The sequence below is a fragment of the Anolis carolinensis genome, chromosome 2 (genome assembly GCF_035594765.1).
Source record: "Anolis carolinensis isolate JA03-04 chromosome 2, rAnoCar3.1.pri, whole genome shotgun sequence".
NCBI lineage: Eukaryota > Metazoa > Chordata > Lepidosauria > Squamata > Dactyloidae > Anolis > Anolis carolinensis.
Window position 1 is genome coordinate 134,309,697 of NC_085842.1, and position 18,919 is coordinate 134,328,615.

Here is an 18,919-nt window from a genome sequence, read left to right on the forward strand (position 1 = left end):
TTTATTTCGTATATCCCGCCTCCATCTCCCTGAAGTGACTCGGGGTGGCTTACATGAGGACAAAGCCCGGCTGATTGGACCTCCAAATCCCAGAATTCCTGACCATTGAACAAGCTGGCAAGTGTTTCTGGGAGTTGGGAGTCCCAAGCAGATGGAAGGTTGCAGTTAGAGGAGGCCTGGGCTTAAAGTAACCACAAAGTCCTGTCTCCTTTCAGGAAAATGCATGTATCGACTCTTTGAGTCTATGGTGCTGTTTAGGTGAGAACGGTATTTGTAATATTTTTTACAGTAGTTTTATGCAGGCTTTTCCAAAACTTTTATGGCTGAACTCCTATTCGTTTGAATAATTATTTATTTATTGTATCAGAAGCGAACCGAGAGTACAATTGTAATGTATTTGAAAACACAAACCAAGATAAAAAGATGGCATTATACTAAATGTCCTTTGACCAGTAGCTAGTCACTTGGGAGTGCCTCTGGTGTTGCTATAAGAAGGTCCTCCATAGTGCATGTGGCAGGGCTCAGACAGCATTGTAATAGGTGCCTGCAGTTTGCTTTTTTCCACACTCGTATGTTGTAGGCTCCACTTTGTGGCCCCACTTCTTAAGATTGGCTCAGCATCTCGTGGTGCCAAAGCGCAGTCTGTTTGGCGCCTTCCAACTTGCCCAGCCTTGTGTGTTCCCATGAGGGAGTCTCTATTCGGTATCAGCCATGGCTTGAGGTTCTGGGTTTTAGCCTGCCACTTTTGGACTCTCGCTTGCTGAGGTGTTCCTGTGAGTATCTCTGTAGATCTTAGAAAACTATTTATTGATTTAAGGCACTGGCGTGCTGGCTGATATCCGCACAGGGGATGATGATGATGATATATTCCGTGGAGTCCGCTCTAGTTGTATTGAGCGCTCGTAGGGGCCAAGCCCAGAATGTCAACAGGAAGGCGGTTAGCGATCCGGAAGTGTTTCACCGCCCCCGGAAGTGCGGCTGTCTCTCCCCGTCAGCAGGGACCAGGGCGATGGCGGCTGAGTCCTGTCGCGCTCCGCTCCGCTTCCTCCGCCCCGGCCGTTGAGGCGGGCTGCCGGGACGCACTAGAGAGGAGGAGGAGGAGCTGCAGCCGAGAATGGCGGAGCTGACGGCAACCGGGGAGGGCCACACGCCCAGGGGCCGCACTCCCAGCCCGCTCCCGGGGCCGCCCAGCCCTCGCCCGCCTGTCGCCGCCGCCGCCGCCACGGAGCCCGCGCCAGGAGCAGGCCCAGGCGGGGGCTCCAAGTGGGTTCGGCTGAACGTGGGCGGCACGTACTTCGTGAGCACCCGGCAGACGTTGTGCCGCGAGCCCAAGTCCTTCCTCTGCCGCCTCTGCTGCCAGGAGGGGCCCGAGCTCGGCTCTGACAAGGTGAGGGGCGAGGGGCCGAGAGCGGCCTCAGAGGAGGAAAGGTCTCTTGCTGGCCTTCTCGTCGGGCAGTCCTCAGTAGTGGGCCCTAGACCAGGCGGGGGAAAACTTCGGCCCTCCGGGTGTTTTGGACTTCAACTCCCACCATTCCTAACAGCCTCGGGCCCCTTCCTGTTCCCCTTCAGCCAATTATGCGGCTGAGAGAGAAAAGGAAAGGGCCTGAGGCTGTTAGGATTGGTGGGAGTTGATGCCCAAAATCCCCGGAGGGCCCAAGTTTGCCCCCGCCTGATCTAGGTAGCCAAATCCCAGGATACTTAAGTGCCATTATATACAGTGGACGAAACCACATGGGCAATCTAGTCCTACCCTCTTCTGCAGTACAGCGAAAACTTTAGAAGGAACGGTGTGAAGGAACTTTCTTATTTATTTAATATTTACTATATTTCTACCCCACCTTTCCCAACTCTGGAGGAGACTCAAAGCGGCTTACAGAATTCGGCAAACATTTAATGTCGCATAGACACAGAAAAAACACATCAATCAAAGTATAAAACAGTCTAAACATATAAACAATTAAAACACACATCCATAAAACAGATTAAAAACCATATAAAATGCTGAGTCATGATCGCATACCTATCCATAAGTATTTTCGATTAGTCTATTATTTAAGTTGTTAAAAGTCTCATTCTGTAGTTCCCTATTCCCCAAATGCCTGCGTAAAAAGCCAGGTCTTAAGTTTTTTCTAAAAACCAGAAGGGATGGGGCCTGCCTGATGCCACTAGGGAGGGAGTTCCACAGCCGAGGGGCCATCACTGAGAAGGCCCTGTCTCTCATCCCCACCAAACACTTGCAAAGAGGTTGGGACTGAGAGCAGGGCTTCCCTAGCCAATCTCGAATCTCTTGCAGGCTCATAGAGGGAGATGCGTTCGGACAGAGTGGTTTAGCATAGAATCATAGAATCTTAAGAGTTGGAAGGGATTGCATGGGCCATCCAGTCCAAGCCCTGCAGGAAAAGCACAATCAATCCCCAATCCCCCCCCCCTCCCGACAGATGCCCATCCAGCCTCTGTTCAAAAGCCTCCAAAGAGGAAGCCCCCATCGGACTTGGAGACACGGAGCTCCACTGCTGCACAGCTGTCTTTACAGCCAGGACGTTCTTCCTCATGTTCAGGTGGAATCTCCTTTCCTGTCGTTTGAACCCTTGGCTCCATTGAGTCCCAGTTTCCAGGGCAGCAGAAGACGAGCCTGCTCCCTCTTCCTTATGACACCCTTTCATGTATATTGGCTCTCATGTCTCCTTTTCTCAATCTTCTGGATGCTTGATTTCTTTAGCTTACAGCAGGCATGAGCAAACAAGCAAATAAGTTCCCACCCCTCAAGCCTGTGGCCCAATTGAGGGTGTTATTACACTGCAGAATGCATACTTTTTGAGACCTTTTGAACTACCTCAGGAATTATGGGAGTTGTAATTTGGGGAAGCACCAGCACTCTTTGGAGAAAGGGCTAAAGACCTTTTAAAACTGCATATCCTGTGATTCCATAGTATTCAGCCATGGCTGTCAAACCGAGATATTTCTATAGTGTGAATGTGTGCTAAGACATGACACAAGAAAAAAAAAGAGGACAAGGAGATCAGATCCACCAAATTCTGCCTGGGCTCAGCTGACAACAGAGAGGAAATGCTGGTTTAAAATGCAGTAGAGTTCATCTACATAAAGGATGGGGACAGAGTCTAGACTTGCCTATTTTTTCCAGAATTCTCACAAGGTTCAGCATCTGAAGTGCAGTTCAAAAAGCACTTAAAAAGGCAGGGTCAACCATTATAGAAGAAGCCATTGCTCACCTACTCAAACAAACTATTTATAGCATAAGAGTTTGTAAACAAATAATTTCCCCCATACATTGCTCTCTCTCTTGATTTTAGTGACAATATTTGGAGAGAAAAACCTTTGAATAATGCTTGTTAAAGTTAAGGGTCGGAAATCTTTCCTATTGTACTGAAAGTCACTTGGAGATCAATATATACTTACCATCCAGCCTAGAACTAGGCTATATAGGGAGCATGAGGAGTATGTATCCCTTTTTTCTTTAAAAATTGAATCCCCCCCCACTTGTCGCAAAGCACTGGGTTTTTTGTTTGTTATGTTGTGTATTGAAAGCTTGGGGGGGGGGGGCTTGGACAAATGGATGGATGACAAGCAACTATTACCAGGTGCTATATTCTTCTACTTGGTAGGCCTTCCATAAGTATATAACCCTTTTAACTAGTATGAAGTAGGTGAAATTGGGGGATTTTCAAGGGCACAAATTGTGGTATTTGTATAATCAATGAATACAGTAGTAATTTGCCATAAATCAAATGCAAGCCTTTAGGTGTTATCAGATTATAACTCCCATCACTCCATTTAGAGATGGACATATTCTGTCCTTCCCAGTATTGTTTATGAGTCAATGTTCTTTTCCCTCTCCAGTCAATCAACCCATTCCACTCCTTTCCATTATTTTTAGGAAGGAAAAACATCACTCCAAATTTATTGTCATAACCTTGATGTTTGCCTTTTATAAACTTCCAGTGAAAGCAGTTGCTAAATACTATGAAGTTGTCTACAGTTGTGATTTATCTTAACTACTGCTTCACGTCATTCTCTTTTTTGATATTGTTTGAGTGGAAAGGCTTTTGAAGCAGACCATGCATATGATCCTATTCTGTTATGTGTGGCTGTTGGGTTATATTCTGTCCATCCAAGATATTTGTTTTTTGCTCACTCTAAGGACAAACTAGATCTAAAACCTAACTTTGTCTCTAGTGGGATCAGAGAACTTGTGAACTCTCTAGCTGTTGTTGAACTGGAGCTTTGATCTTTCCTGACAATACTAAGTGGCACTTGTCCAGGCACAATAAGAAGGTATAGGTAGGACATCCCTGATCTCCAGTATAGCTATGCATTAGTGAAATAAAGATTTCATTTTAGAAAATCAATATAATATAAGCCATTTTGTCTAACTCCCATCTTCATTGCTTGAAAAACGTGTAATACATTAATGTGTACTTAAACAGAGTACTGGCTTTCAACAAATAATGTCTGATGTAATGGAGCATTGTAAGCATTCAGAAAATGTTTGTAGAACAGAATTTGAATTTGAAAATATGGTGTTTTAGAATACCTCTTGATAGAAGGCATGAATTGGGAAAATATTTGATCAATTTTCCTTCATTAGGTTTTTTTGTGTAGTGTGGGCCTATACATATCTGCTCACAAGTAAATCTAATTGAGTTCAATTGAACTTACGTCCATGTAAAAGTGTATAGAACTCATCTTTACTAATTTTTAAAAAATGCATTTAAGCCAGTGGCAAAAGGAATTTACTACCCTACATTGTATACTTTAGAAAGATTGTTTATTGTAATGTCCTGTTATGTTCCTTACCATGTAGAACCATATTTACTTGCCACGTAAGAAGCCTGCAACTTGGATGGATAATTCCGTCATTTTTATTGCATCTCTTATTGTTGTCAAAATTTGGTGAAAATGCATGGATTGGATGAGACTGCTACTTCTGTTTTGGTCTACCAGTAAATAAGTATATGATTATATATCTGGGTGTAATGCTATTATGTAGGTGGAGGCCTACTTTTTTAATTGCATCATGATGGCATCTGATAGCAAAAAATTCAGAAATACAGGCTTCCTCCTACCTGGTGACACAGGATCTTGGAATCCAGCAAGCCCTTTTTTTCTTCCCACTCACTGTCACTGTTTCATGTCTTCTTTGCTCAGACTATGTGCTATAGCAATTGCATTTTATGTCCAACATCTGTCTCTTGTGGAGGATTCAGGATAAGAGTTAGTTGGTTAAGTGGCGCCTACTCCTTTTAATGAGATCAAAGCTGTGTTTCCTGAGAACCTAACTCCCATTTTTATGACACTAGCTCCTACAGCAAAGTATCTTCATTCCACTGAATTTCCTTTTCAGCATCAGACTCTGACACTGGTATATTTCCAACAGGATGAAACGGGGGCATATCTCATTGATAGGGATCCCACATATTTTGGTCCAATTCTGAACTACCTCCGACATGGAAAACTCATAATAAACAAAGAATTGGCAGAAGAAGGTAAGAAAATAAAATTGCAGTGCTCATTCTGATTTTGACAAATGTATAAAGCAATCGATTATCATTGAATACTAGAGGTATCATTAATGAATTTCAGCCTCCTTTCAGTCCAATGTAAGATATACTTAAGTCCACTAGTTTCCTATTCTATATGTTTTTGTGTTATGTGGTGCATTTGAGACTGAAAGAAAAGATGCAAAAGAGTCTGGAAATATCGTGGAAACATATGTAAATGAGACACTGTTTTATGATGTACATATATTATTTTAAAAATAGTTTAGAGCATTCACATATGAAATAAAATCTGTAACAAAGATTACAGTAAATCAGTTACTATGTTAAAATATAAGTATCCATATATTGCTATAGAGATGTAGAATTTCTGTAAATTATGAAGCCTTAAAAAGGGGAGGTTTCTCAAAACAAAAGAAGATTTAAATCTAACAGATGTCTGGAGACACCTGCATGGGAACGAAAGGGACTATACATTTTTGTCCAACAGACATTTGACTTGGTCCCGTATCGATATGATATGGGGGAGCAAATCTATCGTAAATAAAATAACTAAATGTAAAATACTGCCAAGAATAAACTCAGACCACGCACCCCTGGAGGTGACACTAGGAAAGGGAGATCCGCAAAGAGGAGAGTTTAGATGGAGGCTCAATGAATTAATGCTTAAAGAGCAAGAGGACTTGGACAGGTACAGGAAACTGCTGATAGAGTATTTCAAACTTAACAAAGAGGAAGATACAGCAATAGAAATAATTTGGGATGCCAGTAAAGCCTATATAAGGGGACAAATAATGCAACAAAGCGCAAGAAAGAAAAGACAAAGGCTAGCAGATCTTCAGAAGATAGAAGGGGAAATTGCGAGACTAGAAAAAACACTCAAAGGCAATGCCGAGGATAAGAAAGCACAGTTAAATCTTGACATCTACAAAAAACAACTAGAGACGCTACAGGTAGAGGATATGGCAAAGAAGTTAAGATACGTTAAACAGTACCATTTTGAGAACGCGAACAAGGTCGGACGATGGCTGGCTAGGAGAATAAATAAAAAGAAACAGGCGCAGTATATCAACAAAATACAGGAAGATGGGAAAACTTATTTTAGTAGTAATGAGATAGGAGAACAATTTACTGCATTCTATGGGAAATTATATAAAAAAGACTCAATTGCTGAAGAAAAAGTAACCCAATATATAGGGAAGCAGGACATCCCTAAAATAACTGAAACCCAAAGAGAGAGGTTAAACGAGAGGATCACGGCAGAAGAAATAAGTAGAGCAATCAAGAAACTACCCTCGAGCAAGGCACCAGGGCCAGATGGCTTCTCAATGTTATACTACAAGGTTTTCCAGGACATACTTGTTTCACCTCTCCAGAAAGTGATGAATAAAATTCTGGAAGATGGGAAAGTCCCGCAGACATGGAATAGTGCCAACATCGTAGTTATACCCAAAGGCAAGATGGACAACACACAGGTTAAGAATTACAGGCCTATATCCCTTTTAAACGCGGACTACAAAATCTTCGCCAGTATATTAGCCGACAGGTTAAAGGAGGTGTTAAAGGTGAGAATAGCTGAGGATCAATCCGGCTTTCTGCCCGGGAGGCAGATGAGGGAGAACATAAGGAACATTCTTAATGTTATCGAATACTACGAAAAAAATAACCGTAAGGAGATAGCCTTTCTTTTTTTGGACGCGGAAAAGGCGTTCGACAATGTCAACTGGTTCTGTATGTTCGAAATTTTAAGGGAAATGGATGTGGGTTTCTACTTCTCGAATGCTATTAAAGCTATATACTCTAAGCAGACAGCAAGGATAATTACGAACGGCCAGATATCTAACACTATAAACATAAGCAAAGGGACAAGGCAGGGATGTCCCCTATCCCCTCCTTTATTCATTATGACAATAGAGATTCTCCTGAATGCTATAAGAAATAACAAAGAACTTAAAGGTCCTAGAACAAAGAACTTTAGCTATAAAACACGAGCGTTCGCTGACGATCTGGTATGTTTAATTGAGGACCCTTTAGAACAATTTGATAAATGGTGGGAGGTAATCCAAAATTACGGAGAAGTAGCAGGCTTTAAAATAAACAGAGGGAAAACTCAAATATTAACTAAAAATATGACACACGAGAGAAAAGAGAAGCTACAAAGAAATACGGGCATAGAAGTTGTCAAAAAAATCAGATACCTAGGGTTAGAAATAACAGCAAGCAACGCCCACCTATTCAAAAATAATTATGAGAGGAAGTGGAAGGAGATAAAAGAAAAAATGAGGAAATGGGGATACTTACAGCTTTCACTTTTAGGGAAGATCGCAACAGTCAAGATGAAGTTACTACCTGAAGTAAACTTCCTATTCCAGAATCTACCAATTTTAAAAACGAAAAAAATTATAGCAGAGTGGCATAAGGACATACAGAAATTTATATGGGAGGGAAAAAAAGCAAGAATAGGATTTAAATACCTAAAGGACGATAAAATGAGAGGTGGGATGGGACTGCCTGACCTTCAACTCTACTATGATGCTGCGGCTCTGAGCTGGGTCAAGGACTGGTCCACTTTAACTAAAAGGAAAACACTAGCCCTAGAAGGCCAGGACCTAAGGAAAGGATGGCACAGCTATTTGTGTAGGGAGAAATCTAGCAAAGAGAGAAATTTCAGCAACCATTTTCTGAGAGCTGCACTCATAAGAACCTGGGAGAAATACAAAAAAAGATTTTATAAAAAGATACCCATGTGGTGTTCACCCTCCGAAGCGGAGCATATGAGAGAACTACCCAGAGAAACGTGGCTGACCTATAGACAACTGCTAAGAGTGGGAAACCAAGAGGTCAATCTCAAATCATATGACGAGGTAAAAAGAATGGATCCCAAAATGACATGGCTTAATTATTGGCAAATAAGGGGAATCTTCCAAGAGGATAGCAAAATAGGCTTTGAACTGAAGGAAACAAGTTGGGACAGAATATTAAAAGTAGAAACAAAAACAATAAAGTTAATATATAAACAATTGTTGGTTTGGGACACAGAAGAAGTCCAGGTTAAAACGGTTATGACCAAATGGGCTAGAGAAATAGGCCATACGATCATGCTATCAGAATGGGAAAATATATGGAAAAAGAACCAAAAGCTTATATACGCAACAGAATTAAGGGAAAATTGGTTCAAGGTTTTTTACAGATGGTACCTTATCCCGGCAAGGCTTGCCAAGTTCAATAAAGACAAAAGAGACGGGAAATGTTGGAAATGCCAGAAATACAATGGCGATTTTATGCATATGTGGTGGGGTTGTAAAAGAATAAAAAAGTTCTGGCAAGAAATTAAAAAAGAAATGGAGAAAATACTGCAAATCAAATTCAATATAAAACCTGAATACTTTCTGTTGGGCATGGTTGATTTTCAGATGGACTTTAATATGGAAAAATTATTTACATATATGATAACTGCGGCTAGGATATGTATTGCCAAACTATGGAAAACACAAGAGTCTCCCACATTTGAAACATGGTTGAAGAAGCTTATTGATATAAAAAATATGGACTTATTAACACAAAAAGTATCGCAGAACACCTCGCCAGGACATTGGACCGATTGGAACAAACTAAGACAATATTTGCTAAGAAGTAGCATAGAACTTTTGTGATTTTCGTTTATAAGAACTTTTAGACTCTATGTTACAGACGTGGACCTGCCAAACATATTTGATGTCGCAAGGATGTTTAGATAAGCAGTCCAGAGGAGCTGGAAGTGGCCAGGGGGGTGCGCTTCGATCTTCGATTTTGTTTTCTGTTTTATTACCCTACACTTTCATACCTATTTTTTTTCCCTTTCTTTTCTCTCATTTTCGTATGTATATGTCTTTTTTTGTTTTGTTTTATGTATATGTCAAAATCATAAATAAAATAATTAAAAAAAAAAAGGGGAGGTTGGCAAAAACATTTAAAAAATGTAAATGGTACTAGTGCCTTTTACTGATTGACGACCATTTTATTGTTTTAGAAGAATAAAATATATACATACTATGATGCAATGATTCAGTTTTATTTGGCATTACATCATGTTTTTTATGTCACTAGTACAGTTTCAACAACAATAGTTACAAATGAATTTCTCTTTTTAAAACAAATATTTTTGCTACAAACAATAATAATAATAATGATTATAATAATGATAATAATAACAAATGTAGTTATTACTTCTTGAACCTAAGGGACCTTTTTCGTTTTGCCACATTATTAGAAGCAAGCACAAAACAATAAAAACAATAAAAAGGAATCCTTAACAGCAACAAAACTGAGCTATTTATTTATTTTCCTCTAATTTTCTATAGCATCAAGCAGACATAAATTGATCAATTCCAAAGAAAGAATGAGAATCACTACTAAAAACATGAATTGCAGCGATCAGATACTTTACTTGGTCTTACATTGGAGTCTCTTTTATTTAGTTTTTAGAAATAATTTGGGAGGTGCTAAATACATAATACTTCATCTTAAATATTATATTCATTATTCTAAAATAAAAAATAAAAATATATGTTCCATTCCCATTCCTAGGTGTGCTAGAAGAAGCTGAGTTTTATAACATTGCATCTCTCGTGAGGCTGGTGAAGGAACGAATACGGGACAACGAAAGCAGAACTTCTCAAGTAAGAAAGCAGAAGACAGAAGTCTGTGGCCAAAATCAGGGTCCACAAGTATTGCCTTGGCCAGTCATTAACGGTTGCTGTTGCAAACGCCTTCCTTTCCATAGTGTCTCTTAGTTGGCAATATGGAAGAAGGGAGAGGTGTTTTCTCTGCTCCTGTAATATGAACAACGGGCAAGTGCAGCATTTGATGTTGGTGTTGTATATAAAAATAAACTGGGGAAAAGAAGGGCAAACCAGCTTTTGCATTCTTCTCTCAAGTTCTCCCCAAGTCAGTGAAGACTCTTCTCCTCAAAAGCTAATGCTCAGCAAATTTATATGAGGAGAAATGCTGTTTCAGTGTTTGGATATATCTCACAGTTAGATTTTGGCACTTAATATTTTGCACTCATGATTGGTGTTTTATGGTATCAGTATGGTGTTGCTTTTGAACCCATTTTGGTTTCTGGGGCCCTTTTTATGCTGCCATATTATCAAATGATTTTTTTTATTGTGTCAGAAGCGACTTGAGAACATACTGCAAGTCGCTTCTGGTGTGAGACGTTGCCCAGGGGATGTCCAGATGTGTTAGCTGGGAGGCTTCTCTCATGTCCTCACAAGCTAGAGCTGACAGACGGGAGTTCACCCCATCTCGCAGATTCGAACTGGCAACCTTCAGGTCAGCAACCCAACCTTCAGGTCAACAGTTCAGCTGGCACAAGGGCTTACCCCATTGCGCCACTGCGGCTCAAATAAGATAATCCACACCATCTGCTTTGAACTGGATTATCTGAACTGCCATATAATCCAGTTCAAAGCAGATAATCTGGATTTTATATGTCAGTGTAGAAGAGTCCTGAATCAACACATAGAGAGTGTTGCCATAATCTCGATGTTATATTACCTGTACATGAACCTCTGTGGCTAAATGAGTTCATGGAGGATATAGGAGAGGAGGCTTTTCTGTTGGCAGCATATTTGCTTTTGTAGGAGCAGTCATTCCAGACAAGCAAGCAAATAAAATTAAGGTCTCTTGGCAGCATTTAGACATTATTAACTATATAGGGTGCACACAGACCAGATTTTGCTGCAGAGGAAAAAACCCAACAACTATATGCTTTTGAATGATTGCTGTAAATTATTTTTCATTCTTTCTTTCAAAGTAAAAAAGTTTAGAGTTTCTTGCAGCATTGAGATGTGCAATATGCATATGTTTCCAAACTTATTATCCCACTTTTATTTCTTCGCAGAGACACAAAGCCACTCCCAACATAAAAATGCAATTTAAAATTGACAACATATAAATATTAAAATACAGTTAAACACATAAGTCATTTAAAATCATTTGCTTGTTTTCCTGGGGGAAAAGAGCTTTGAAACAAAAAGGACTAAAAAGTTTGTCCTTGTTAGTTCAATAGAAACTGAGTAATCTTCATGTTCTCTGGGTAGGGCCCTTGTGAAACAGAAATTGTGCAGGCCTTTGATGACTGGAAGTACTGCCTAAATTTGAAATGCTGGAAAGGCGGGGGTTGGACCAGATCCTCTCTGCCTTTTCCATTGGTACTGTATTATCTTTATTTTTGTTCATTTGAGCCATCTATCTCCACAATGTCTTTCTGGAGTTTCTCTACACATTGCTATCAGATGCAGTATGCCTTTACAGTCCTGTAGCCCAGTGGTTCTCAACTTGGGGTCCCCAGATGTTTTTGATCTACAACTCCCAGAAATCCCAGAACCACTGCTGTAGCCTATCATCCAAACTCTAGCTACATTATCTTGATAAGTAGTTGCTGTTTTTTTCTGCCAATAGTAAATACTTGCTACATGTCTTCAGCCTTGTCATGATTAGCTGGCTGGAAGTGCCCATTTACACTTTTTTCTCAGACCCCTTATGAGTCTACATTCACTTTCTTGACATTAAGCCATAGATTCATTCTCTTTTATCATACTTAACCAAATCAAAACTGAAACTTCTGGTATGTTGATGGGTATTCTGTTTGGATTTCAGGGACCTGTCAAGCATGTATACAGAGTCCTGCAGTGCCAAGAGGAAGAGCTCACTCAGATGGTGTCCACTATGTCTGATGGATGGAAATTTGAACAGGTATTCCATGCTCATCATGGTTTTCATATCTAGAAGAATGGTATAGTTGGGCATTATTCATGACTTGTCTGTCACTGTTGTTACTTACTATTGTCAGGAAAGAGATTTTATGTCCATCATGAAGGCATTATGTATTTTCCTTTCTGCCTTTTTAGAAACCAGAAAATTTGGGGTTTCTAATAAAATTTAAACTGTAGCTAGCCTTCTTGTCTGTGGAGAAGTCTGGCTGCGGGGACCCTTAAATCAGATACTGCTGATCATTTGGGGTTCCAAATCTGGGCCCCATTTAATTTGATTTGTCATTTTATTGACTTTGTTTAAACCATTTTAATCACCTGCTAGCCAATGTACAGTTTCTTAAAATGCAATATTATAAAGTATAACAATAATGCAACAGCTAAAAAGCAGAGAATACATCCAAAATAAAACCGTTGCAGAGATTTATTTTGAGTAGTTGATAGACCTATTTTTGCAGTCAGTCAATCACCACTAGAAATTCTGTGTTTTGTTGATAATGTGACAGTTATTTCCACTGGAAAGAACCCCTTGTTTTGAATCCTCTCACTTCTCAAATTAGAAAATGGAATAGTTATTGTACTACCTTTTGCTCAATGTGAAAATGTGATTTAGCTAGTTCTGCTACCACCTCACAATCAAGCGCTACGGTGTTTGACAAGAACCCCTATTCAGATTGTTAGGTTTAAGGTTGTTTTGTGCCATAACCAATAAGTTTCTTTTCCTATTAATAAACTGGGGTTAATATTTCAGATTCAATGTTTAATGCAGGTTGTACATCCTTTATCCAGAACTCCAAAATCCAAAACTGTTCACATGGGTGGCTGAGGTAGTGACATCCTTACTTTCTGATGGTTTCATGTACAGAAAAAAATGTTTCATGTACAAAATTATTCCAAATATTGTTTATAAAATTACCTATGTACATCAGCTTTATATGAAACATAAATAAATTTCATTTTAGACTTGGGTCACATTTCCAACATATCTCACTATGTATAGGCAAGTATTCAAAAAAGAAATAAACATTTGAAATATGGAGCATTTTTGGTCCTAAGCATTTTGGATAAGGGATAATCTGTACATATATTTCAGGGAACCATCTTATGGAGGCGTTGTAGACGTCAAGGCTTCTCTTAAGAAAATGAACATTTTAAGTATTTGTATACATGATTTGGGACACTTTGGGAGGTCTTTATTGCCAACATGAAAGGTATCCTTTCAGATAGTGAGCCACATGACATTTGTGTTTGATCCTATAATGTTTATTATATGGCTGCTTTTAATCTTGCATCTTCTCTGTTTACCCATCCATCAGCTAATCAATATTGGATCTTCCTATAACTATGGAAATGAAGACCAAGCAGAATTTCTCTGTGTTGTATCCAGAGAGCTCAATAACTCTACCAATGGCATAGTCATAGAACCTAGTGAGAAGGCAAAGGTGAGGACTCTATCCTTGAGAATTGAACTAATCTTTTTAACATGAAATTGAATAAAATAAAATACAGCTTGTTTTCAGTAATGTGAAGTATGTGCTCCTGATCATTTGTATTTTGACAAATAATCTTGTAGTATATATTGACTGCAGCGCCCTTTTAAGAGAAAATCTATACTGGTTGTGCTGATATTTCTATGCTATGCTGAATTTGGAAAAAGAACATATTAATCTCCTATAAGGTGAGTGTAGTAATCCTCACTTAGCCGTGATTCATGTAAGCAGTTTTATTTTTTATATTGTGTCAAAAGCATTGCATAATAAATAAGTTTAAAAGTGATAAAATAAAGGTATCACAAGCAGCTAAATAGTTTTAGACAAAAAGTGGGCAACAGCGACCGCATTGTCCGTAGCTTTAAACAACTCCTCCTCCGTATATGAGGCAGGACATTGTGGGCAAGCATACATATGCGGAGTTGTTTGTTCTGCTCCACAGTCACACAAGGTGGGGGGATTCTTCCAGGTAGTGCCATCTTACTGAGTTGTCTTTTGATCTGTTCACTCCGCTTCTGAGTCTGTTTAGGGACTTCCAAGTTGCCAATTCTTGGTTTGACAATATTTATGCAATAGCCTCTGTTCCTAAATGTTATACTGATCATTGAATATGGGAAGTGATAGGGATTCAAGAGGAATCTCAAGTAAATGATAGGCATGCAATTGTAGATATGGACAAGCTATTTGTTGTTCTATTGTAGGAACAAGGAAAGGTGCCAAATACACCACAAAACAGGAGTTAATAGCCTATTATGAAGTCCAGCTAAACTATTGGATAGGGAGAAAGCAGGAAGGCCTGAAATGTTTACAGATGCAAACGATAACACTATAGACTCAGTTGCCAAAAAACAGCAGAATGTTCCTTGTAGATTTCAGCTATCAGTTATTTGGCATGTCCCATTTCCCCCCTCTTAAGTCACTAGCTGAATTTGACAATATCTAACCTAAATTGGGGGTTCTTTTAGATAGTAGTCAATATAGTCAGATTCCCATGGTTATTGATGTTCCACTTTGATGCTGTGCCTAAGAAATCACTTCCTCAGTGCTATGAGGGAGCTCACATTTACATTTTCCTTCCAGGACTTGCAAGAGATTAATCTAAATACCAGCTAACAGTTACATTCTTGTTTCTCTTTTCCCAGATTCTTCAGGAACGAGGATCACGGATGTAATCCTAACATCTGCTTTAAAACTCCCAGATGTCAAAAGGGCAACCTAGCTGGGCAGGGCATTTCTCCTGCAGTCCAACCTTGCTTTTGTACAGTAATCAAACTAACACAAAGCAAAGCTGAGCCTGTCCTGCCAACGGAGAATCAGTCCTGATAAAAACCAAAGGCTCATCCCACCCAAGTTATGGCAAGTGAAGAGGAAAGAAGAGAAGCTTCCAACTGGATAGCCCCTTGCCCCACTGTTTCTTTTTCTTTCTGTCCTGACAATACTGTGGCTTTTCACATTTTTGTTTATCAGGGGAGGGAGAGCTCTTTAGAGCCTTTTGTTGTGAGGGCTGCCCAGATTCTTGGGCTCTTTAAGTTTAATAATAGATATTTCATATAGCAGTGTTGTTTTTAATGGTTCTAATGGGTTACGTTAGGAAATTTGTTCCACCTAGATTCATCTAGATTAGATGGAAATGGAAAGGAACATCTAAACCAAGAATATCCCCTTCCTCTAAAACTTTTCCATTTTTTGTTTTGGGTTTAATACTGGCTGTATAATAGGGAACGTAATCATATTCTGTGCACATGGGGCCTTGGCTAATTGAAGGGGCTTTCTCCTGATAACACTAAGAATACCAGCTATAGGCATTTCTAACATTGTGGTGTGGTCATCACTCTTCATGCACCTTGCAATGTGTGGTTACCCCCAAAGTTTTAGATTCAGTGGTACTGTCTCATTTTCTCAGCGTCAGAGGAAGGGAGGGTGGGACGTGTGTCCTCTTTCTACTGCCAGAGCCTGGAAACTAGTCCTTTGGCTTACTTTAAAGTTGCTCTTTGGTCTGAAGGATTTGTGTTCTTGCCAAGTTCAGCTTTGCCTTGTCTTGTCTTCAACAGCATGAAATGATCCCCTTGTTCTCTTGCTGTCCTGCACCAAAGCAGGTTTTCTTTTGTATCCTAGTCATTTTGGTAGGCTTTGACAACTCTTATCCAATACATTCATGGACAGAGACCCTTACTTACACATGGTTAATCTGTGCTTGCACCACCCACCCCTAATTGTATCACCTTTCCCAAATAATTAAGGGGCATCACACAGGTTATGGGGGGAGGGGGGTGATGGAAGTTGCCAAACTGTTGTGATGTTTCTTGTCCAAAGTGGTGTGTGAACTTCTGTAACTTTTCCCCCCTTTGGAATGCCTTGAATGGACGTGAAAATGTTGTGCCTCTCTTGAATTCTAATCTTAGCCAAATGGGACTCGCTGATCTTGTCAGTGAATTTGTGCCATCCCTAATCAGTGAAATGTCCTCTCCTACTTGTTGGTAAATGGAATCCTTTAAGCATTGGCTGCATGATACCTCCCTCCCACATCCTGGCTTTGTTCTTTGTCAGTCATCTTCGGCTTCTGGGCCTTTAAATTAAGCCCCAAGCATACTGAACCAAAGTTGAGAGAAACTGGAATGCTTTGGTCTGTCTCCCTGGCAATAAACAAAGCTCCCATATTAGACCTATGATCAGAGGATCTCCTTGTTGCAATTGATGTGCTTGGGATTTCCCATTAAGAAATTTCACATTGTGTCTTTTTTGTGTATTATGCTATAGATTAATGAGGCTTCCTATTCCGTTTCTTCCATATCGACACCAGGGGTGAAAGTGAGGGCTGGGAACGACAATGGGCAAAGTGTTATAGTGGGCATATGGAACACATTCACCATGGGCAAAGCAAAGGAAGTTTGGCACCAATTCCCCCTGTTTCTGCCTCCTCTACTATCTTTCAATGTTTCTGTGCATATATCACAGCTTCCCCACCAGTTCTGACAACATAACCTCCAGTGGTGTTTTGTTGGGTTAGGGTTGGAATAGCATATGTCACAACAGACTGTACCCAAAGTCTTGAGGTCAGTTAACTGACTGTTGAAATTCAGCTGGCTCCGTAGTATGTTCAATTAAACCAACGTTCTTGTCCTGCTCCGCCCTTCCTGTTTTAATGTGTTGCTATTGGCATGGTTAGACTCTATGTCTTGGCTGGATTTAACTAACACTGTGATGTGTACATAAACTTCTTGAGTATCTTGTACGTTCAGCTGTTGTCAGTGTATATGCACAACTGTGAAATAACCAGGTGTGTGTGCGTGCTGTGAGGAAATCTAAAAACCACCAATCTATAGCATTCACATATGCTCTTGTGACCTCTCCTTCTAGGGGCAGAGGAGAGGGTGAGCTGCTGGTGGTATGACCTAAGTGAAAGAAAACAGACTGACGATGCCAAGAATAGCTGCCATTTCCAACATGGCCTAACCCAACTCATTCCCCACCTTGCTGGGCACGTAGCAGTGTTAGGTTGCTTGGAAGGAGACTTTACTGTGTAGCTTTAGTTAACGAACCAAATACCTCATTTCTTTATTTTTGGTCACCAAAAACACCATGCATGGGGAAGCCCCATTAGAGGAGTGCCTGATGTCAGAATAACAGACCGGATAATATATGTTTTCTTTTGCCCGTATTGTGCCATTGGGAACAGTTCCATTTAAAACTAGGAAAATCAGGGTGTCACTGAGCTGCAATTGTGGCAGGGTTGGAGGCTGTTCTGGTAACAGCAATGTATGAATTTAATGGAGAAAGCCCATGTTTCTGACTGGTAAATGGGGCAATCCTATTGTATAAACTCCACTTGCTGCTGTCAGCTAGTAAGAGGTTTTCAGTGGGTTTCGTCCATCACTGGAACACAATTGCCTTCTCCTTCCCATCCCATGTTAAATACTCTCAATTGAAGCGATTAAGCTTGTTGAGACCCTGGAGTGGTGAGCTGTATAGCTGGAGATAGAAACAGTATTAGAGATTGGGAAAGCCATTGGCTTTCCTGGTTTAAGGGCTTGAAATCCAGCTGTGGACTTCTTTCCATTCCAGCTCATCTACCTGTGGTAGTCTCTTTCCCACCCTGAGATGCATCTTCAGGCCAAGTTAATTTCATAAACTGGCTTCCATGTCTTGCATCGGTTGTATCTCTGCCTTTATAGCAACAGGGCTTTTCCTTCCATTTGCCTTGACTCAATCAACACTTTTTCTCCTAAGTTAAAGCTGGAAAGAAAAAAAAATTAAAATGTCAGTTTCTCCTATGGAAGACAGTCAATGGAAAGAGACGCAAATGGTAGGATGGGTATTCATCTGAATGATTTGCATCTCTTGAGGTTTTCTATAAGTCATTAGCTAGCCCCTGGGGACCATTTTCCCAGTGGCCAATTGTTCTGTTACAGCAAGGTTGGAGCTAACCTTCTCTTAAAAGTGTCTTTGTTTCTGAACATTTTAATCAATTTTTCTCAGGGGTGACTGAGTGGTCCGAGGGGAGGGGGCTCCCATAAGGGGGGAAGGCGGCTCCTCAGACCTCTGCAGCTGGGCCGTGGGCTCCTCACCCTCAGGTTTTGCCTGCAAACCTGGAGGTTTTGTACAGTTTGTCACATGTCAGTGCCCTTTGCTACTGTTTCTCTTTGTTTATTAAATGTGTTTGAATAATAATGAAGATGCTGTGATTTTTTTTCCAATAAAGATTCTGACATGACTGGAGCCTCTGAATTGTTTTCTTCTGTCCTGCAGAGCTGGTGTGTCTCTTGTGCCAGTGTTCCCCACTGCTTAGACAGCAACACTTTCTGATTATTCTAATTGTTATTGTTTAGGTGTATTTTGCCTTTTTGCCAGCCCTGAGATGTTAAGCTGTTTACAGAACTGAAAATGCAAAAAAGGCTAACATCACTAAAGTAAACAAAAGTTAAAATACATTATATTTTTAATAGAATGAAAAACATACCCATTTTATAAAAAATACCAACCATACAGTGAGTATTAAAAGCCCTCTCTCCATGAGCAGTAAGTTCCCAAAGGCCTATCAAAATAAAAGGTTTCTGCAATTTTCTTAATTCTATTACTAAGAAATTACATAACCCCTTTGCAATGCATTTTTCCCAGCGCCAAACCAACTTTTTAATGGCATCAGCAAAAAATGTTTTTG

General features: G+C 40.1%; 1 protein-coding gene across 1 annotated transcript; it reads left to right on the plus strand.

Moving 5' to 3' along the window:
- Positions 1-960: 960 nt before the first annotated feature.
- Positions 961-18,472, plus strand: kctd2 (potassium channel tetramerization domain containing 2). The gene is made up of 6 exons (XM_003217216.4): positions 961-1,387; positions 5,396-5,504; positions 10,083-10,174; positions 12,159-12,254; positions 13,588-13,713; positions 14,904-18,472. The coding sequence occupies exons 1-6, from the start codon at positions 1,115-1,117 to the stop codon at positions 14,931-14,933; spliced, it is 726 nt and encodes a 241-aa protein (XP_003217264.1). The 5' UTR covers positions 961-1,114; the 3' UTR covers positions 14,934-18,472.
- The last annotated feature ends 447 nt before the right edge of the window (positions 18,473-18,919 follow it).

Bases quoted from the DNA above. Each gene is read 5' to 3' on its own strand.
- kctd2 (XM_003217216.4), top strand. From the start codon at position 1,115: ATGGCGGAGCTGACGGCAACCGGGGAGGGCCACACGCCCAGGGGCCGC. The intron at 10,175-12,158 runs GTAAGAAAGCAG...TTTGGATTTCAG, and splicing joins ACGAAAGCAGAACTTCTCAA to GGACCTGTCAAGCATGTATA. The intron at 13,714-14,903 runs GTGAGGACTCTA...CTCTTTTCCCAG, and splicing joins AACCTAGTGAGAAGGCAAAG to ATTCTTCAGGAACGAGGATC.